This window comes from Canis lupus, chromosome 8, assembly GCF_048164855.1.
Source record: "Canis lupus baileyi chromosome 8, mCanLup2.hap1, whole genome shotgun sequence".
Lineage (NCBI taxonomy): Eukaryota > Metazoa > Chordata > Mammalia > Carnivora > Canidae > Canis > Canis lupus.
The window spans coordinates 59196082-59218094 of NC_132845.1; the positions used below are offsets into that span (position 1 = coordinate 59196082).

At 49.0% G+C, this 22013-nt stretch overlaps 1 protein-coding gene across 3 annotated transcripts; it reads right to left on the reverse strand.

Annotated features, from left to right (window-relative positions):
* Positions 1-972: 972 nt before the first annotated feature.
* NFATC2IP (nuclear factor of activated T cells 2 interacting protein) lies at positions 973-14279 on the reverse strand. Of its 3 annotated transcripts, none has more exons than XM_072836298.1 (8): positions 13878-14264; positions 13247-13319; positions 10705-10822; positions 9829-9909; positions 9551-9737; positions 8043-8187; positions 7805-7914; positions 973-1148 (listed from the first exon to the last, which is right to left on the reverse strand). In XM_072836298.1, the coding sequence occupies exons 1-8, from the start codon at positions 14262-14264 to the stop codon at positions 1011-1013; spliced, it is 1239 nt and encodes a 412-aa protein (XP_072692399.1). In that variant the 3' UTR covers positions 973-1010. The 3 variants fall into 3 exon arrangements, with proteins under 3 accessions (XP_072692399.1, XP_072692400.1, XP_072692398.1); XM_072836299.1 differs by lacking the exon at positions 973-1148 and adding an exon at positions 3754-5942 and having other exon boundaries at positions 14253-14279; XM_072836297.1 differs by lacking the exon at positions 973-1148 and adding an exon at positions 3754-5942.
* Between the last annotated feature and the right edge of the window lie 7734 nt (positions 14280-22013).

Genomic DNA, 22013 nt, shown 5'->3' on the forward strand with positions numbered 1-22013 from the left:
CCTCTCTCTGTGTGTGTGTCTCTCATGGATAAATAAATAAAATCCTTTAAAAATGGCCTCCAATAAAAACACATTGCAAGAGATGGGAAAGAAACAGAATGGAAAGTAAAAAAAGTAGAAGAGGTAGAGCCTAAAGAATTTGTGATGGGGGGTCCCTGGGTGGCGCAGCGGTTTGGCGCCTGCCTTTGGCCCAGGGCGCGATCCTGGAGACCCGGGATCGAATCCCACGTCGGGCTCCCGGTGCATGGAGCCTGCTTCTCCCTCTGCCTGTGTCTCTGCCTCTCTCTCTATCATAAATAAAAAATAAAAATAAAAGAATTTGTGATGGAAAAAGTACTGCACTGTGAATGGGAGGATGGAGTGTTTCCTGAAGTGGAGGTGGATTTACAGATGCTGACAATACTTGGGAACCTGAAGAAAATTTAGATTTTCCAGACTTAATTGAACCAGTTTTTAATTCTCAAAAAGCTGCTAAAGAGAAAGACAATACAAAAAGAAAATCTTTATCTGACAGAGAATCCTGGGACTCCAGGACCACGCCTCGGGCTGAAGGCAGGCACTAAGTCGCTGAGCCACCCAGGTGTCCTCAAATAAATAAATCTTTAAGAAAATAAAAATAAAAACCGATTTGCATTTGAGAAGATCCCTCTGGCTGCACTGTCCTTGGATTGAAGGGGGCCAGAAGGGCAGCAGAAGTAACCTGTCAAGCAGCTGTGTCACTACACACGGCTGTAGGCAGCAGTGGCTTGCACCACGGCGGGATGGAGAGAAGGAAGTGGACCATGTTTAGAGCCACCTGGGGCAGTTGAATGGAGTCAGGATGGGTGGATATGGGGGTTAAGAGGTGTCAAGAATGAAATGGGTTTCTGGCTCATGCAATGAGATGGAGGGTAGTATTGAGAGGAAGAATTTGTTCATCCAACAAACATTTGTCAGGTAACTACTAAGTATCAGACACAGAATTAGGGATTTTTTTAAAGGTTTTATTTATTTGGGCAGGGGCTGTTGGCTCAGGGGCTTGGTGCTGCTTTCGGCCTAGGGTGTGATCCTGGAGACCCAGAATCGAGTCTGGCATCGGGCTCTCTGCACGGAGCCTGTTTCTCCCTGTGTCTGTGCTTCTCTCTCTCTGTATCTCTCGTGAATAAAATCTAAAAAAAAAAAAAAGAATTAAAAAAGTTTTTATTTATTTATCCATGAGAGACACTGAGACATAGGCAGAGGGAGAACTAGACTCCTTGCAGGGAGCCCGATGTGGGACTCGATTCCAGGACCCTAGGATCATGGCCTGAGCTGAAGGCAGACGCTCAACCACTGAGCCACCCAGGCATCCCAGAGCTAGGGATCTCAGAACAAGATACAGTATTTGGGGACGCCTGGGTGGCTCGGTGGTTGGGTGCCTGCCTTCGGCTCAGGTCATGATCCCAGGATCCAGGATCAAGTCCCGCATCAGGCTCCCTGAGAGAAGCCTGCTTCTCCCTCTGCCTGTCTGCTTCTTTCTCTCAGTCTGTGTCTCTTATGAATAAATAAATCTTTAAAAAAAAAGATACAGTATTTGTTTTCAAGGAGCTTACAGTCTAGTAGGGAAGACAAAGACCAATGGGCAGAAGAGTGTGCTGAGCCAGACCCCTGTCTCGGGCTAAAGTGCAACACACACAAGAGGACACAGCCAGTCCCATGCAAGGGGAGGGTGGGGGTAGGGAATGTGCCTTACTGAAGGAATGGCAAGGATCAGGAGATGGGACACTGTGAGGCTATAGGAAAAAGGCAGACCACATCTTGTTCCTCCAAGTGTAGCCAGCACAATCACAACTCCTAAGAGCTCATTAGAAATGCAGCAGCATCTTGGGCCCCACAGCATAACACAGACCCCATGTGTGCATGGTCACAAGCTCCCCAGCTCACTTGTGTTCAGGTGTGAGAAGCACTGGTCTTATCATAGGTTAGGCACCCCGTCTTCCAGCCAGGTCTGCATTCAGTGGCAGTGAGGCCTGGGGCAGGTTCACTACTCTTCCATTTCTTTTCTGGAGATTGGGAATAATACCACCACCTACCTTGTAAGAGCTCTAAGGCTGAATGAGATCATGACAAGTACCAAGTTTGACATGTGCCACTGAGTTAAGGGTTCTAGTTTTGTAGGTTTTTAATCAGGGGAGGGTTTTTTGGTTTGCTTTGTCTTGTTTTTTTCAGGAGTTTAAAAAGACCACCAGATGAGGCATCTAGTTGACTCAGTGAGTGGATCACTCACTGAGTGGCTCTTGATCTAGGGGTTGTGAGTTCAAGCCCCACATTGGGTGTACAGATGACTTAAAAATAAAATATTTGAATGGGCTCATTCGATTAAGTGTCTGCCTTTAGTTCAGGTCATGATCTCTGGATCCTAGGATCGAAACCCCACATTGGGCTCCCTGCTCACCAGGGATCCTGCTTCTCCCTCTCCCTCTGCATGCTGCTCCCCCTGCTTGTGCTGTCAAATAAATAAACAAAACCTTTTTTAAAAAATGAAAATCTTGGGACACCTGCGTGGCTCAGCAGTTTAGCACCTGCTTTCAGCCCAGGGAGTGGTCCTGGAGTCCTGGGATTGAGTCCCACGTCGGACTCCCTGCATGGAGCCTGCTTCTCTCTCTCTGCCTGTGTCTCTGCCTCTCCGTGTGTGTCTCTCATGAATAAATAAAATCTCTTGGAGCCTGCTTCTCCCTCTGCCTGTGTCTCTGCCTCTCTCTCTGTGTGTGACTATCATAAATAAATAAAAATTAAAAAAAAATAAAATAAAATCTCTTAAAAAAAATGAAAATCTTTGGGGAAATAAATTTTTTAAGTCTTTAAAAAATAAAATAGGGACATCTGGCTCAGTCAGTGGAGTGTGCAACTCTTGATCTCAGGGTCATAAGTTTGACCCCCATGTTGGGTGTTGAGATTGCATAAAAATAAAATCTTAAAAAACAAATAAAAAAACAAAATAAAAAGACCACCTGATGAGTGATCCTTCGATCAAAAGGATGAATTATCTCTCTCATCATAGAAATGTGATTATTTTAAAATGAGTAGTCTTTCCCATCTCCTCCCCAGATTAAGTGCTAGGGAAGAAGAAACTGGAATGTTCTAGCACTTGCTAATGGATTTATCAAGAGGTCCAGTCACTTTGGTCAGCAATCTGGCACTACTGAAGAGAGAGTGGACAGGAAAATGCATGGTCAGTGACTCCATTCCTGGATATAAACCTGGGAAAATTTCAGCTGGGGTCCCTACAATACTGCTTGCAATTGATACATTCTGGGTTACCAGGGACAGAAACGCTCAAATAGCCAGTGATTTAAACAGGAAGTTCCCCTTCCCATGAAAGCCCAGAGGTCAGTAGCACAGGGTTGGCAGGACCCAGTCTCCTTCTCTCCTTGTCCTGTCCCATGTGGCTTCCTTCCCCAAAATCATCTTGTGTCAGCAGCGCTGCTCCACTTCCAGTCGGCAGCAGGAAGAAAACTCAAGAGAAGGGCTCATGCTGCCTGCTTTTGAAAAGGTCCTGCAAGGTGCATCCCTCTCCCCCTTCCACCCATGAGCCTGAATGTGCACCTAGCTACAACAGAGGCTGGCAAGTGTCCTCACTCTGTAGTCTCTGCGCTTTGCTAAAAACCAGCAGTTCCATGACCCTGGAAGGAGGCAGAATGGATGCAAGGGGACAACGAATGGTCTCAATTACAGGGGCTGTAGAAGGGGGCCTGTGAGGGCCACAAAAACAGAAATCCACAAGGAGACGCAGGCTCAGTGTACTCTCATTTATTTTGTTGAGACTGAATACACAATTTTAATATGTCCAAACTTCTTAATGGACATAACATATCTGGAAAAAAAAAAAAAGAGTTATACCGTATAGATTACTTAAATGTTACAGAGGCTTCTTTCTGTTTTTCTCACATTGTAAGGTCAAAGGAATGGCACATTCCAACAAAACAAGGTTTTAGAAGGTGACATATTTTTGCCAAGACTGTACCACGTATCAGTGGAAAATTAATGGCTTTATTAGTAGACAGCATTGAGAAGACTGGCTCATTCTGGGGTGAAAATAAAACTTGGATCTCATATGCAAAGCTAAATTCAAATAGTTTACAAATAATATTCAATATTTACCAGCCAGTACAGCCCAGAATCAACCAAGGACAAATGTTTCATCACACAGAACAGATGCCAGCCAATGTGCATAGCGGGCTGTACTGGCTGGACTTCAGCCCTATTTAGTGTCCTAAATGTGAAAGGACAAACTGACAAGCTAACAGCAGAAAACGTAAACGATCTAAACTACTTTTAAATAAAAAAACAAATGCAATAAGTGATATGGTAAAACAGCTCATGCATCTACATTAAAATCGAAAAATTCATGTTCGGTGAGAATACGCACCCCTAAATCATCAAACACGAGTGCTATCCTGAGAGCTGTTTGCAACCATCAGGGCGGTGCACAAAAAGGGATCCTAAAAGGCTGCTAGGTGTATGAAGAAATCCCCCCAATTACTGCTGATCAGATGAATGTACATTGAAACAGGCCACCACTTTTTACCCAAACAGACTGGCAAAAATTGGAAAGCAGGGCAGCAAGTCCTGGTGAGGATGAAGAGAAATTAGGACCCCCGACAAGGAGGCTCCATGACCATTCAAAAGAAAAATTTGATTCAACCATAGGAAATTAACCTGTCTGACCCGTCATCCCGTCCTGTGCCAGTACCTACGCCGGGAAACCTTCCACGCAAGCTCAGAAGGGGACACACAAAAGATGGCCTCATTTATGTGCTCAGGAGTGGTGGCACCAGGGTGTCCGCCACTAAGCAAATGTGTCAGGTGCAGCTGAAGCCTGCGGGGGAATACCACAGAGTGGTCTAAGCATCTCAGCATGTGGAGAATAAGCAACACATGTTGAGTGAGAAAGAAAAGAGCCCAAGATCTATAGCACAGTGACACCACATGTGGCAAAAGTATATTCACATACACAACAGTGTATCTGACAAGGATCCGTTTATATTAAAAGATGTATAACTCACACATTCCAATGGGTGCTTGGGATAGCACAAAGAAACAGGAAAGAAAAAGCCATAAATAACTAGAGAAGCCTTTTGTGGACTATCATCCTGAGATCCAAACAAAGAAGCTCGGATATGTTCAATTATGCCTTAAATTGTGTGTGCACATTGGGAAGGTTGGCTCTAAAGGGTCCTGGGGTGAGGAAGACATGCAAGGCTGAGAATCCACTCTTTCAAAAGCATAACCCGCTGTCTGCCTGTGCTTAAGTGAGCGTGTGCATGAGCTGGCTCGTTCAGGTTCCGCAGGCTGGGGAACCACAGCCATGTATGTGCCTCAAGCAAACTTCATCTGCTGCCCACCCCACCTCCCCCAGGGCCACTACTGGTCTCAGACTCAGCAGAAATCCCAGGCCTGGAATCCACACCCACTCTTCATTTATTTCAACTCACTCTCTAAGTTAAGCAGTCTCACACAACAGACATTACCAGGAAGAAAAGGGTAGGGGTGGGGGATACCTTCTCTTTGGCTCAGCGAGGCTGCAAAGGCAGCCAGCTTACCACGTGGATAGAGCCACAGACCACCCAGCGCGGTGAAAACTCATTCAACTAACCAAATAACTAATGGCTTGATAACAGGGTCAATGGTGGTGGTAGTAGGGGTGTGTGTGTCAAAGGTCACTACTCAATTTTGCTTCAGTTTGAGGATAAGCCCGTGTAGGGCCAAAAGGGGCAGCTGTTCTCCCCAAGTCCAGACTGGGCCTCCAAGCAGGGAGTGGGGTTTCAGCCCCAGACCTCAATGAGGTCCCCAGATTCCATGCCCAGATCAGTAGGCAGCTCCTTGCCTGTAAGCTTTGTCCCATCAAAGAAGAAAGAGAGCTTGTGGCCTGAGAGTCCCATGGCCTCCTCATAGCGGGACATGAGGGTCTTGAGAGGAGAATCCTGGGCAGAGAGGGGAAAAAAATGGATGTAAGAATTTGAAAGAGGCAGGGTGCCTCGCTGGCTCCATCAGAAGAGCATGTGACTCTTGATCTCGGGGTTTTGAGTTTGAGTCCCACATTGGGAGCTTCCTCACTACAAATGTAGAGATCACTTAAAAATAAAATCCTAGGGCAGCCCAGGTGGCTCAGCAGTTTAGCGCCGCCCTGGGCCCAGGGCATGATCCTGGAGACCTGGGATCGAGTCCCACGTCGGGCTCCCTTTATGGCGCCTGCTTCACCCTCTGCTTGTGTCTCTGCCTCTCTGTCTCTCTCTCTCATGTCTCTCATGAATAAATAAATAAAATCCTTAAAAACAAAAATAAATAAATAATAAAATCCTAAGGGGCACCTGGGCGCCTCAGCTCTTGGGTTTTGGCTCAGGTCATGATCTTAGGGTCACAGGACCAGGCCCTGTGTTGGGCTCCATGCTTGGCATGGGAGTCTGCTCATCCCTCTCCTTCTGGCTCTCCTGCCCCTCTCTTTCTCAAATAAATAAATAAAATCTTTTTGAAAAATTGAAAAAAACAAATAAAACCTTATTTTAAAAAAAAAGAATTTGAAAGGGCTGAGAACTTGTAGGGAAGGATAGAGGACTCAGACCAGAGAGGACAAGGGGACTAGTCAGAGCCCACAAGGCAAGTGGACAGAGAAGTCAGCACAGCCAGGCTCCTCCCTGGGGGACTGAGTCACAGATCCCAGGGCTCAAGACATAGGCTTAGGATCAGGCAGGTTCTGCAAGCCCCAAGTTCCCACGTCCTGATGGAGGCACCCAACACCATGATGCAGACAGCCCAGATCAGCAGTGCCTCCCACTCACCAGAGACAGCTGAAGGCCAGGCTCTCCCACTCAACTGAGGCACAACCTCAGGCAAGTATTATGGGTCCTGGGACACCTGAGTGGCTCAGTGGTTGAGCGTCCGTCTTTGGCTCAGGGTGTGATCCCGGGGTTCCAGGATCAAGTCCTGCACTGGGCTCCCTCTAAGGGGCCTGCTTCTCCCTTTGCCTATGTCTCAGCCTCTCTCTCTGTCTCTTATAAATAAATAAGAAAAATCTTTAAAAAAAAAAATCTGTATTATGGGTCCTTGGTGGTCCTGAGTCCTGGTAAGTGCAAGCATGACCTTATTGTGAAATAGGGCCTTTGCAGATGTCATCAGGTTAAAAGGAGGGCACGCACTCGATGAGGGTAGGCCCCAGTGACTGGCGTTCTTGCGAGAAGACACACAGGGATGACACCACCTGAGCACAGAGGCCGAGACTGGGTGATGCAGCTGCAGGCCATGGACTTGTAGCCACCCCGCAGGAGCCAGGCAGGAGTCAGGAAGGATTCTACCCAGTGTCAGGGGGAACATGGCCCTGCTGACCTCCAGGAGGGAATGCATTTGTTTCAAGCCACCCAGTTTGTGGTATTTTGTTACAGTAGCCCTAGGAAACGAATACTGCCAACTGTCCCACTTCTCAAGACCGCGTCCCTATTTGTTAAATGAGGGTCATGACAGTGGTTTCCATATAAATTGGCTGTGAAACTCGCCAAGGCTCTGACTATGAATTCTCTTCAGCAGGGGTACTAATTGCTTAGAAGTGTGGGGCTGTAACTCTGATGGGTTTCATCAGTCACCACCCAAGGGTCCTTTCCATTTTAACCAGAAAGAGGAGTCAGGAGGCTGGAGCAGAGGTTCCCAGCACAAGGGGGATGGAAGTTGAGCAATGCACTTCTTCTACTCTAGGATGGGCAGGAACTCCAAACCACTCGGGCCTAAAGGGAATCCTCCTCCCACCCCCCAGTTAACTGATGGGAGCGAGGGGCCTGCCATGCCTCCCACTCACCGGAGACAGCGAGATTTCCAGCATCTGGTGTTTCTCCTTCCCCTGCACCCGCAGCTGGAGCAGCTGGGACATCTCCGCAGCCTCAGGTGAATTTGCTAGCACCACACAGTCTGTGGGAGGATCCGGAACCCAGGCCTAAGCGGGGCCTGGAAGCAGGGCCAACCTCCCAGCCTTTCCCTTTACCCCTTCCCTGTGGCAACAGCCTCCTCGAGGCCCCACCTCCCTGCCTTCCTCTCACCGATGATGTCAGCCACTCCAAGCTTTAGAGTCCGGGGAGTGGCAGTAGGGGATAGCTCTGTCTCTCCGAAGAGCAAGAGGATCCTGCTTGGGGACACCCCGAGATGGGTGGCCATGTGGTTCACCACACTCTGTAGGGGCTCCGACTAGGGAGGGGACAAGAAGCAAAGGCGGCCACCTCTGGACGCGCCCCACCCCACCCACCACCTCTGACTCATTTCTGGCTGAGCTCCTCAGCTGTGAGTTCCATAGACTGCCCTGGCGAAGTATAGAATAAAGTCATGTCAATATGGGGTTCAGGGAAGTACTGAAGCAGTCGTGGATCAGGAGGAAAAAGGGTAGTGGTGGGGACTGCAGTAAAGTGGACCTCATGTGCCCCATGCAACAGGCCAGCTGTCCCTGGCTCTTGCCAGTGGGTGCCATTTGGGAACACAGGCCAGTGCAACCATGTCTTCCTGTGTAAGAGAGGCCAGGCAGCTGGTCCTTTGTATGAAATCACTCACTGCAAGGGTTGGCAATGAGCTCCTATGTGTTAAAAGCGTTCTACAAGGGGGTGCCTGAGTGGATAGTCTGCCTTCAATTCAGGTCATGATCCAGGTCCTAGGATCAAGCCCTGCCTCGGGCTGGGGGCGGGGTGTGGTCCAGGCTCAGCGGGGAGTCTGCTTCTCCCTCTGCCTCCCCTTCCTGCTCATGCTTGCATGAGCGGGCTTTCTCTCTCTAATAAATGAGTAAAATCTTTACAAATAAATAAACAGTAAATAAATAAATAAATAAATAAATAAATAAATAAATAAAGCATTCTACAAGGGCCCCTGGGTGGCTTAGTCAGTTAGGAATCTGCTTTCGGCTCCAGTCATGATCCTGGGGGCCTGGGATCAGGCCCTGCATGGGTGCCTGTGCTTCTCTCTATGCCCCTCCCCAGGCACATGTATGTGCTCTCTCTCTCACAAATACATAAATAACATCTTTTTTAAAAAAATCAAGAAATAAAAGCATTCTACATCTACAGGGCAAAAGAAGGAAAAAAACACTTGATTGAGCTATGGGCTGTGTGTTTTCAATGTCTGGCTCAGCTGCTTTCCTGACACACAGTTACTGCTCAACAAATGGGCATTTCTGTTATCACTCTTGTTTTAGATTCGGGCTCATCTCTACAAGAACAGCCGTTGCCACTCAGGAGGAGCTCAGAATGACTGAATGGCATGTGTGTGTCCAATGTAGTAAAAGCAAGCACTGCTGGGAAGCACAGGATCCAAGGGAAGGAAAGGGGGAGGGGTACCCAGCCAGGCTTCTCAGGGCACATCAGTGGAGCCCTGAAGGTTGGGTGGAAAGTCTGCCGGTGAAGGGAGTGTAAGGAAAAGACCACGGGGACAAAGGGAAGAGCAAACCCAAGGCATGGGGGCCCAAGGGAGCATTGGGAAGAGAGGCAAAGCGGGGCACTGCCCCTTCTGCCCAGACACCTCACTCGCTCCATGGGGCCCAACTTCCACGGGCCCTTCAGGCACCTACCATTCTGACAGGGAATCTGACCACATCAGCCCGGCACCGGATTTTTAGCGGGAAGAGTCGGGGACTCTCTGGAAGGATGGGACCCTCCACCAGGACCACCTCATCCTCTTGGTTCTGGTGATCCTGGCCCTGGTGCTGCTTGGGGCTCAAGCAGGAACGGAGATCCTGGAGGCGCTTGTTCACCTCCCTGGGGTGCAGAGAGGACTTTGCATCAAGGCAGGCTGGGGTACCCACCCTACTGCCCCTCCGTACCCCAGCGAGCCCCTGGCCCTCAGCACCTCAGCTTCTGGAGTGCCCTGGAATGCTTTCTGCTTTTGGTCCTTGGTGGAGGTGAAGGCAAAGGAGAGGTGTCCTGAACCCTGCAAAGAGAAGAGAGGGTTGGATTGGAGGAAGGGGGGGAGAGGATGAGGAGGGGACCCCAGCCCCACAGCTGTCCTCATAAGCTACGGACCCCTGGGGGCCCAGAGGGGGTGCCGGATAATCAAGAGGAAGCACATTCCAGTGAGATCATCTTGTGGACAGGGGGAGGTAAGGTCAGAGAAAACCTAAGTCACCGCTGTTACATTGACATGACCCAAATATGAACGAGGAAAATGCCTAACTTTCAAGGTAAGTCACTTTCCAGGTGAATATCTGGTAACATCCAATGGACACCAAGTGCTTACCATAGGCCAAGTATTAACCCTTAATTTTTTTTTTTTTTGAAGATTTTATTTACTTATTCATGAGAGACACACAGAGACAGAGACACAGACACAGGGAGAAGCAGGCTCCCTATGGGGAGCATGATGCGGGACTTGATCCCAGGACCCTGGGATCACAACCGGAGCCGAACACAGATGCTCAACCACTGAGCCACCCAGGGGAGCCTTAACTCTTAATCTAGGTGCCGTTATTATCCCCATTTTCCAGAAAAGGGAGGCAAACCCCCGAGATAAAGGAACAGCTAGCTGGATACACACAGAGATAAAACATCCCACTCCCGGGGGTGGTCCTGAAGCATTTCATTCCTCACCTGAGCCTGGAGATTCCCTCCAGGCCCTCCATCTCTTCTCCTTACCGTTTCAGGAGCCACTCTAGGATCATGCCCACCCTAGCCCACCCCTCCGGCTCCCTTTCTGCTCCTGGGGCCCCAGTGACTTGGCTTCACTCACAGAAACACCTCCTTCGACTTCTTTTCTGAATTCTTACTCCTCAGCTTCTTCTTCCAGGGAGAATCTGGAAACGAGGCATCCTCAGGGTGGGGACTGCTAGAATCTGCCATATCCGCCTCTGGGGACAGAGAAGGAAGAGTGGAAGGAGTCAGCTAGGGGAGGGCAGCAAGAGGCCAAGCAGAAGCATGTAAGGGTTTCTCCAGGTCCCAAGAAAGGAGGAGACTGAGGAACCCCAAGACGCACATACAACCATGCAATAATGCTGGGGAAGTGCTCACGAGGCAGGAGTCATAGGGAAATACCTAGTGCAGAGAAAAGAATGAGTTGGGGTCTGACATAATTGGAGTGTCTGAGCCTCATGCTAAGGCACAAGTTGGCGTGGCCAGTGTGGACGATCAGAAAGTGGCCCAGTCCAACTGAGTTATGATTAAGTTAATCTCGTCCTACCTTTTTTTTTAAGGATTTATTTATTTATTTATTCATGAGAAACACACACAGAGAGAGAGAGAGAGAGGCAGAGACACAGGCAGAGAGAGAAGCAGGCTCCATGCAAGGAGCCTGATGTGGGACTCGATCCCGGGTCTCCAGGATCACTCCCTGGGCTGCAGGCAGCGCTAAACTGCTGCACCACCGGGGCTGCCCTCTTCCCACCTTTTTGATCACATGCACCCCACAAATAAAAAACACACATAACCTAGGAAATATGCATTTACTTAATACAATACTTTTTTTTTTTTTACAATACTGCTTATTACACATGTACATACTATTGTGTATGTGATAAAACATACTTTAAACCAGATGTTGGCAAAGGACTTTTTTAAAAAAGTTCCTCTTATTTTCTTCCTGTACTCAATTGGATGGACAGAGAGACACTATGGGAGTCAGGGGTAGAAGGTGGCATGGTGCAGTGGGGAAATGAAGTAAAGAGATGAAGACAGGCCCTCTGAGCCCATGTTTCTCAAATTTCATCCATGTGAGCATCATTATCACTTTTTGCCACATCTCTATAATATTTCACATCTTTCTTTAAAATCCCTCATTGTAACTAAAATTTCTTCTAACACAAAACTAGAGATTTATTCTAGAATATAGAAGCCGCTTTCTATTGTTTGCCACCAATAAAGGATTATCGTTAACCATAAAAGTAATACTGCAAAAACAAAGCAATGATAAATCCTAGATCAGCGGTTCTCAAACAGAGGCAATTTTGCCTCCCATGGGATGTGCAGCAATGTCTCAAGACAAGTTTTGTTGTCACAATGAGGGGGAGAGAAGGTTGGAGTGTGTGATACCGGCGCACAGAAGTCAGAATGCTGCTAAACATCCCACAATGCACAGGACAGCTCCACACAAAGAACTACTCAGTCCAAATGTCAGTGGTGCCCAGGCTGAGAAACCCTGTCTTCAATGTGGCAGCTGCTAGAGACCCGAGATTCTGACCTTCTGACAAGCTCCTGGAAGATGCCCAGCACTACTGGGCCTACATTTGGAGCAGCAAGTGCAGAGGTACCTTTGCACTTCTATGGTCCAGGTACTGTCCTAAACCCTGTATGTAGCCCAAGAGAGAGCTCTCTATATATTCTCTTTAATTAATTCTCACCAAAATCCTTGACATAGGTCCACTGTTATCCCTATTTTCCCGATGGCAAAATTGAAGCATTAAGAGATGAACCTGCACAAGGTCACACAACTACTAACAGGTAGAGCTGAGATTCAAACCCAGTCCAGCTGGTTCCTAAATCAGCTCTTGCTCACCCTACCATACCTGCTTATGGTATAGAAATTTCTGTCCAAGGTCTGCATTTGCCCACTGGATCACTGCCTTTTTTTTTTTTTTTTTAAAGATTTTGTTTATTTATTCATGAGAGACAGAGAGGGAGAGAGAGAGAGAGAGAGAGTGAGAGAGAGAGAGAGAGAGTCAGAGACACAGGCAGAGGGAGAAGCAGGCTCCAAGCAGGAAGCTTGACGCGGGACTCGATCCCGGGACTCCAGGATCATGCCCTGGGCTGAATGCGGCGCTAAACCACTGGGCTACCCGGGCTGCCCCTGGATCGTTGCCTTATTAAACTTGAATCCCACTCACTGCCTTTGGGTGGTTTGCAAAAACCACATCACTGGGGGAGGACCAAGGCTGGCAGCCCTGATAAGATTCAAAGAACACTGTGCGCTGCCTCCAGAATGTTCCCAAGGAAGTCGTTGCAGATGTATCAAGATGTTGCAGATTCTCAACAGCTACTCCTCCTAGGCCCCCAGGACTACAGAATCCGAATCTCTGGGGATGGTTAGAAATCTGTAGATTAGCACACTCTTGTGCCTATCAGGTAGGAGGAAGGGTGGTTTGGCAGCACTTCCAATGCCTGCTGGTTAACACTCCATCTTAATTCAGGACTGGAGCTTTTTTCTGCCTAGGATGCAGGAGTCACCTCTCCCATGCCCTTCCCATGAGCCTCAGGGAAAAATGGACTACAGGGATGTAAACTCCAAGAAGCTTCCTCAGAGAGGCCAGCACTGGGCACTCTCCCTGGAAGCCCGCCCCTACCTTCCTCAGCCTCTGGGGGACAGAGTTTCAGGAGAGACAGGTGATCTGGGATGAGATGAAGGCTGCTTTTCACCTGTAAAGACAGAAGTGAATCAGTCCCAAGTCCTCCCTCCACTGAAAGGGAAAGCAGGATGACTCTTGTCTTCCTCCAGCTCCCAAGTCCAAGTTCTCTCTGGGGAGTTAGGAGCCCAGCTTCCCCGAGATCCCCAACCCTCACTACTACACCCTCTTTAAGGCATTCTGAGGACGCAAGTTTAATTCTTCTTTTATTCTCTTACTAAGTAGCTTGCTATCTTGGACTCCTGGGAAATCCCAGCTCCCCAGCGCACTCGGGAGTCCCCAAGTCATCTCTGAACTTCCATGGCCCAGCTTCCAACCTCAAAACCCAACAGTCCCAGGTCCCGCTAGCCCCCTCTCTGAAGCATCAGGCATCCCGGTCCCTTCGCCCCTCTCTCCTCCCGACACTCCAGCTCCCCGGCATCCCGACTCGGAACACACTCCAAACCTCTCCAGCCTCCAGAAGCCCTGCATCTCTCTCCCCGCTCCTGGTGCCATCTGGTCCCCCACGACCAACCCCAGAAGCCTAACCTCGGCGGTCCCCCAACCAGCCCTCCCGGGCGCCGGGCAGCACCTTCCCGGAGTACACGGGCACAGCCGGTGCCTCCCCCGGATCCAGCAGCAGCCGCCGCCGCCGCCTGACCGTGGCCCGCGGGGCTCCGGCCGGCCGCGCGTCCGCCCCTTCGCTGTCACTGTCGCTGTCGCCCCGGGGGGCGGCCGGCACCGGGGGCTCCGGGAGAGGGACCTCGACCGAGTCCGCGGCGCCGCGTGCCGTTGCGACCTCCAGGATATCCTCATCGCTGTCGCTGACCAGATCCACAAACAGCGAGTCCGGGGAACGCCGGGCTGGAGACCGAGGGACGCGAGGACGCCGGCCCCGGCCGCCCCGGGCTCCGCGAGCCCCTCGGCTGACACCGCCTCCCCGAGGCCGGCGGCCGCGCTTCCTCACCGGTTCCGCCATAGCAAACGCCCGCCGACCACGGTCCCCCGCCTCTAGACGCCTCGCCCGACCCCCTCCGAGCGACTGCCGCCTGTCATTGGGTGACCCGTCCGCCAGTCAACACCTCGCCCCGCCCACACCGTCTGGCGCCTCCTCCCCGCCTGTTCATTGGCCCCTGCACCCGCCCATCAAGCATCCGCCACTGAAACCGAGGCGCCAAAGATTCCAGCCAGTTTCGGCGCAATGGGCCTAGGTTTCGATTCGTTCCAGCTCACCCATTGGCCGGCTGCCTCCTTCCGGACCAGCCCACCCGAGGCATCGGCGCTCGCGGTGGGTGGGGGAGCGGGGCATCCTGGGAATTGTAGTCCGTAAGTCCTCCGAGTACCTGGACGGCTTCGGAATTGCTTTCATTTTATTTATTAATTAAATTTTTTTTTTTTTTAAGATTTTATTTACTTATGAGGCACACACACACAGGCAGAGGGAGAAGCAGGCTCCATGCAGGGAGCCCGACGTGGGACTCGATCCCGCGTCTCCAGGATCACGCCCTGGACTGAAGGCCGCGCTAAACCGCTGAGCCACCCGGGCTGCCCTAATTAACTTATTTTTAAGTAATCTTTACACCCAACTTGGGTGAGATCAAGAGTCATGGGCTCAGGAGCCTGAGTGGCTCAGCGGTTGAGCATCTGCCTTTGGCTCAGGCGTGATCAGGATCCCGGGAATGAGTACCCCGTCCGACTCCCTGCAAGGAGCCTGCTTCTCCCTCTGCTGAAAAGAAGGGGTGTGGTTCCCGCCCCCACCCCCCCACCCCCACCCCCGCCTTCCTGCTTTTGTTTCAGAATTTCTTTCTTGGTCCTTTTCATATGTATGTAAATCTCCATTGTGGTTAAATAAGCCTCTTGGAAATCTCGTAACTCAGGGACTCAGAGAGCTGGAAGTCATCTTTTTGAAATGCAAACATCTGGGGAGCTAGGTCCCCCACATTCTAGGGGGGAATAACAGTCTAATGTTGGGGGTGGGGGCTTCCTGCTACATATACTAGACTACTTCTGGCCATAAATAAGTGAGAATCTTGGATGAAAGCCAATGACCATGATAAAGTTAGGATGAACTTTGCGGGACAAGAGGTGTTGCTAAATCCTCTTGAAGCCTAGCTATTGTTTATCTTAGAAACGAGAAAAGAAAAAAAAAGAAAAATGAGATGTGGGTTTTGGAATTTTATCCTGAAAACAGGATAGGGGGTTGTACCTGCTTGGCTACTTGTAGAATTGCTTGTGGGAAGATGAAGAAAAAGAATCTTATTCAAAATGAAGTTTGGGGATACCTGGCTGGCCCAGTGGGTAGAGCATGCGACTTTTGATTTCAGGGTCCTGAGTTCAAGCCCCACCTTGAGTGTAAGTGCGGCCACAAGTGGGTTGTCAAGGAAGAATTCTTGAGTTGTTTTCAGTGCAAAAGGTGCTTTTACTGTAGTACGGGGACAAGACCCATGGGCAGAAAGAGCCGCACTTATGCTATATGAAGCTGGTAGTTGTATGCCTAGTGCTCAAGAGAGAGGGGACATGCAGAGACTATTAGATCATGAATATCTTCGGGGCACCTGGGTAGCTCAGTGGTTGAGTGTTGGCTTTCTGCTCGGGTAGTGATCACGGGGTACTGGGATAGAGTCCCACATCAGGCTTCCCCGCAGGGGAAAAAAAGATTTTATTTATTTATTTATTCATGAGAGACACAGAGAGAGAAAGAGAGGCAGAGACACAGGCAGAGGGAGAGGCAGGCTCCATGCAGGAAGCCGGCGTGGGACTTGATCCCGAGTCTCCAGGATCACACCCTGGGCTGAAGGTGGCGCTAAACCACTGAGCCACCCTGGCTGCCCCAAATAAATAAAATCTTTTTAAAAATCATGAATATCTTCTTTGAATTTCTTTTATTTTTAAAAAAGATTTTATTTAGTGGGGTGCCTGAATGGCTAAGTTGGTTGAGCATCTGCTTTTGCCTCAGGTCATGATCCCAGGGTCCCAGGATCCAGTCCTGCTTCAGGCTCCCTGCTCAGTGGGGAGTCTGCTTCTCCCTCTCCCTCTGCCTATTACTTTCCCTGCTTGTGCACACACGCTTTCTCTCTCTCTCCTTCTCTCTCTCTCTCAATCTGTGTCAAATAAATAAATGAAATCTTTAAAAAAATAAAGATTTTATTTAGTTATTTTAGAGAGAGGGAGGGACCATATGTGGAGGGAGAGGGAGAGAATCTCAAGCAGACTCCTTGCTGGGCATAGAGCCCCACTGGGAACTTGATGCAGGGATCAAGCCCAGGACCCTGAGAATATGACCCAAGGGAAAATCAAGAATCAGATATTCAATTGACTAAGCCACTCAGGTGCCCCTCTTCTTTGAATTTCTACTTGTAAAACTACCTTCACAAGATTTCTCTGGTGCTTATCAGTCAGTTCAATACTATTGGTGACATATATAGTCATGAGGCCCTTTAAGAATGTAGCAGCCAGCATGTATTTGATCCTTGTTGGAACTATGCAGTCTTTAGGTCAGCCTTCTGAGCTAAAAATGAACATTTTTCTGCTTCTATCCCTCATCAGAGCTTACTTAAAAATAAAAATTAAAAGCTGGGAGACCAGCAGGGGAAGCTCTCAAGTCCTATCACTCCTTGCACCCCTTTCCAGAACCAACAAGAAACTTAGAAAAAGAAAGATTTAGCTTGTACTTGCAAGAGGAAAAGCCTACCCCAGCAGAAGGAACTTTTCCCTTCATCCAGCAACAGCCCAGCCAATGTGACACTCATCACCACTCAGCCAATGAGAAGCCACTATGTTCATAACTCCCAGTTCACTCCAATGGACTTTTTATTTATAACAGCCCCTCCCAACTCTTCTCTGTTCCACAATAAAAGAGCAGTTCCTCTCCAGCCTGTCCTATGATTTTGTCAGAGCTTGCATGTCCTGGATAGCATTTCTGTGCTATTCCTGTTTTTGCTGGAAAAACACCTGACAGTATTCTTTTTTTTAGAGAGAGTGCATAAATGAGCGGGGAAGTGGGGCAGAGAGAGAAGGAGAGAGAATCTTAAGCAGGCTCCACATCCAGCACAGAACTCCATTCAGGGCCCTATCTCAGGCCCTGAGATCACCCCATGAACTGAAATCAAGAGGGGATGCCTGGGTGGCTCACCAGTTTAGTGCCTGCCTTTAGCCCAGGGTGTGTTCCTAGAGTCCCGTGATCAAGTCCCACATTGGGATCCCTACATGGAGCCTGCTTCTCCCTCTGCCTATATCTCTACCTCTCTCTCTGTCTCTCATGAATAAATAGGTAAAATATTTAAAAGAAAAACGTCAGGGAATCCCTGGGTGGCTCAGCGGTTTGGCGCCTGCCTTGGCTCAGGGCGCGATCCTGGAGTCCCGGGATCGAGTCCCACATCAGGCTCCCGGCATGGAGCCTGCTTCTCCCTCCTCCTGTGTCTCTGCCTCACTCTCTCTCTCTCTCTCTCTGTCTATCATAAATAGATAAATAAATCTTTAAAATAAAGAAAGAAAGAAAAGAAAAGAAAAGAAAAAAGTCAGATGCTCAACTGAGGCACCCAGGTGCCCATGACAATATTATCCTTCAGGTTAATGCCTGTAACATTTTGGTTTAATGCTTTCCATAATAAAAACTGTTTTGTGTTAGGTGCCTGGCTGGCTCAATGGTTGAGCATCTGCCTTTGGCTCAGGTCATGATCCTGGGGTCCTGGGGTCGAGTCCTGCATTGGGCTCTCCACAGGGAGCCTGCTTCTCCCTCTGCCTATGTCTCTGCCTCTCTCTTTGTATCTCTCATGAATAAATAAATAAAATCTTTAAAAAAAAAAGTTTTGTGGAGGTTTTCCTACTACCTTGGTAGAGTTGGAAGAAGATTTTGTTTTTTCATTATATTTCCCCAACACACCCACCAACCACATTGTGCACTTCAGAAGCTACATATCCTCCACACATCTACCTTATTTGCAGCTCCTGCATATCATGTACCCCAACACAGCACAGACCTACCCCCTCAACACTTCACAACTCCCACATCACCTCCAACTGTATGACCCCGGACACCTCACCCCACACCTCCCACACCACACTTCACACACAATCAGCACGCATCACACAACCAGTACCATTGGCTCTCATACACATAATGTTCACATAACTTGGACTTCATACATCCATGTAGTGCAGCTTCTTGATCACCACGCACATCCTATTTCATCCTCCTCCTCCACCACACTGATACCCCCAACACATACACCCCAACTCCATCAGCACACACCTCACCCACCTCAAATCCTCTGTGCGGGCTGAGCTCAGGCTACTGAAGACGCACAGGTCCAGCAGGTGGTGCTGTTTACCAAGTGACAAAGGACCTAGGCTCTGGTAGAGGAAACCTTCAGCCACTTTTTTTTTTTTTTTTTTTAAGATTGATTTATTGATTTGAGAAAGAGAGAGCAGCAGTAGAGGGCAAGGAGAAGCAAGTTCCCTGCTGAATGGAGAGCTTGATTCAGGGCTTGATGCAGGGCTTGATGTGGGGCTCAATCCCAGGACACTGGGATCATAACCTAAGCCAAAGGCAGCTACCTAATCAGCTGAGCCACCCAGGTGCCCCCCTTCAGCCACTCTTTGTAATTAGGTTGACCCTAGGGATTGCACCAAAAACCCTTCTGCCAGCCGTGGGCCCCACCCAGAGGCTACTGCAAACTATGGAGGCAGGGGGTAGTCCTGAGGACCTGGAACTTCCCTCAAGCCTCTTTCTTCTCAAACCATGCTCAAGAGCTGTGAGTGGTCCAGTCCCTGCCAAAAAAATCAGGTCATGTGGATGAGGAGAAGCTTTGGAGTGTGACTTCCTCCTGGGGAAGTCTGCACTGGAAGGAGCCCCAATCCAAATGATCTTGGTGCCCTCTGGTTCCTGGCACACAGAGGCCCCCCAATAAATGCCAAATCAAAATAATGGCTACTGTTTTGAGTGCTTACTATGGCAGTGTCAGGAGCTTTACATCTAAGACTCATTAAGGTAGGTATAATTATTACCCTATTTTACAGATGTTTGTCTGCAGCACACAGAGCATGAGTCACACAGCTAGAGAGGGGGTGAACTGGGATTCAAACCCAGATAGGCTGATTCTAGAGCAGTGGGCTGGAGCTGGCACACCTCTGTTTCTCAACTTCCCCCGAGACTTCTCTGGGTGGTGTGGCCCAGGAGGGCTCCATCCTCTGCAGTTCACCTCTCAGGGCTTTTCCGAGTCATTCCTTCCCTCCTCCTTCCCCACTCATTTCTGGAGCTCCTGATCTTTGCCACCACCTGGCTGGGCACCAGGGGCATAGAAAAGACTCTGACATAGATTCACCCCCAAGAAAGCAGGAAGCTTTCACCCAGAGTCACGTGCTCAGATGCTTCGGGCACAGGCAGGAAAGTGAAATGGAATAAAGCAGGTGGATGAAAGTAATAGGGAATGGCAGGGATTATGGCAAAATAGCTTATTTTGGCTGAAGGATAAAGTAGGGTTTTGAATGCTGAGCTAGATCTGGATTTCTTATTAATCTTTCTTTGCCACAGGGACTGTGTCCAAAATGGAAGCCCAAGGTAATTCTAGAAGTTCATATCCCACCTCCCAAACTCCAAACATACACTATCCAAGATACAGTATTTCTTTCTTCTTTTTTAAAATATTTTATTTATTTATTTATTTAATTTATTGACTTGAAACAGAGAGAGAGAATGTGCACAAGCATGGGTAGCAGCAGAGGAAGAGGGAGAAGCAGGCTCTCTGCTGAGCAGGGAGCCCGATGCAGGGCTCAATCCCAGGACCGTGGGATCATGACCTGAGCCAAAAGAAGATGCTTAACCGACTCAGCCATTGAGGCACATCAAGATTTTATTTTTTAAAGATTTTATGTATTTATTTGAAAAAGAGAGAGAGTGCACACAAGTGAGGCAGAGGGAGAGGGAGAAGCAGACTCCCTACCGAGCAGGGAGCACAATGTGGGGCTTGATCCCAGAACTCTGAGATCGTGACCTGAGCCAAAGGCAGACCCTTAACCAACTGAACCACCCAGGAGTTCATTTTTAAGTAATCCGTACACCCAATATGGGGCTCGAACTTACTACCCCGAGATTAAGAGTCACATGCTGGACCAACTGAGCCAGTCAGACACCCCTTCTTTTTCCTCTTTTTAAAATAGATATCTGAGCTCAAAAGCAAGACCGAATCTTCCTAGTGCCAGAAATAAAGAAGGAAATTAAAGCCACAACGGCAATAGTGGTTGAAGTTAAGCAGTCCACAGGGATGCTGGGATCCTGAGGATTAGGGTTTTAATACCAACATGGGGACAGAGGTTACGCTGAGGCCCCAGGAGCAGCAGAGAAGTGAAACTGAGTGCCCTGTACAAAGCTAAGAGCTGAGAAGAGGCTGTTTCTTCTGTGCACAGAAGACAGACAAAAACAAAAAATCCATCCACAGTCCCTGGGTTGCAGCAAGCAAGCCATCCAACAGGTAGCGGTTGGGAAAGTCACCATGAGAAATCAGAACCCCAAGGCTCACCAAAGTATGGGCTTGCATTTTGACTAAACTTCCGGTAACAAACACCTGAGAAACACTCTGAGAAACTCACAAATGGTCAGAAATCTGTGTTGCCCGTAAGACTGGGGTAGAAGCCAAAGCAAGCTGGCCCCTAGGAATGGGCAGGGGGCCAGGGGACTCAGGGGACTCCGGCAGGTAGGAAAAACATGAAGAGGTCAAAGAAACCTCCCCTGGTGACACCACCATGGGAAAATTCAATCCACTATGCAGATAACAGTAACCATGCCATGCCCCCTCCCTAGTGCTCTTCTTTAATTGGGAAAACCGAGGGTCATTGAGCTTAAGCAAGTTACCAACAGTCAATTAGCAATCAAAGTATTTAAGTTCTCTGTGACATTGTCTTCTCTCAGCTGTAAAATGAGAATAATTTTAGGTATCTGTCCCTCATAGGATTGCTCCAGAGATAAAATGAAATGCTACTGGTAGGGCAGTCCAGGTGGCTCGGTGGTTTAGCTCTGCCTTCGGCCCAAGGCATGATCTTGGAAACCCTGGATTGGGTCCCACGTCGGGCTCCCTGCATGGGGCCTGCTTCTCCCTCTGCCTGTGTCTCTGCCTCTCTCTCTTTGTGGGTCTCTCATGAATAAATAAATAAAATATTTAAGAAAAAAAAAAGAAAAAAGTGCTCAACGCACTTAAGTGGATTAATACCTAAGTTCTCAATGACCTTGGGAGGTTATTGCAAAGATTTTTTTTTTAATTTATGAGAGACAGAGAGAGAGAGAGAGAGAGAGGCAGAGACACAGGCAGAGGGAGAAGCAGGCTCCATGCAGGGAGCCCGATGAGGGACTCAATCCTGGGACTCCAGGATCACACCCTGGGCCAAAGGCAGGCACCAAACTGCTGAGCCACCCAGGCATCCCGCTTATTGTAAAGATCAAATGAGCTGATTGATGTTAGAATATATGAGATGTTCAGTAAATGCCAGTGATGACCACCCTTCCTGGACAGCTTCCTCTTCCTTGGGCACCCACCACCACTGGATAAGCAATCACCCAACAACTGGATGGTGGCAATGGCAGGCAAATGAGGGAGATGGGAGCAGGCCAAGCCACAGGAGGAAAAAGGCCCCTCTGTACCCAGGATGCAGCTCTTCCTCCTCTGCTGGATTCGAGTGGGGGATAGGAGTACTCACCTTCCCTTCCCCTCCCATACACAGCATTTATGTCATAGGA

Coding starts and splice junctions, on each gene's coding strand:
- NFATC2IP (XM_072836297.1), bottom strand. CDS start 14,264: ATGGCGGAACCGGTGAGGAAGCGCGGCCGCCGGCCTCGGGGAGGCGGT. Junction 9,910..10,704: donor AAGTCGAAGGAGGTGTTTCT/GTGAGTGAAGCC, acceptor TTCTCTTTGCAG/GGTTCAGGACACCTCTCCTT. Junction 9,738..9,828: donor AGGGCACTCCAGAAGCTGAG/GTGCTGAGGGCC, acceptor TCTGCACCCCAG/GGAGGTGAACAAGCGCCTCC.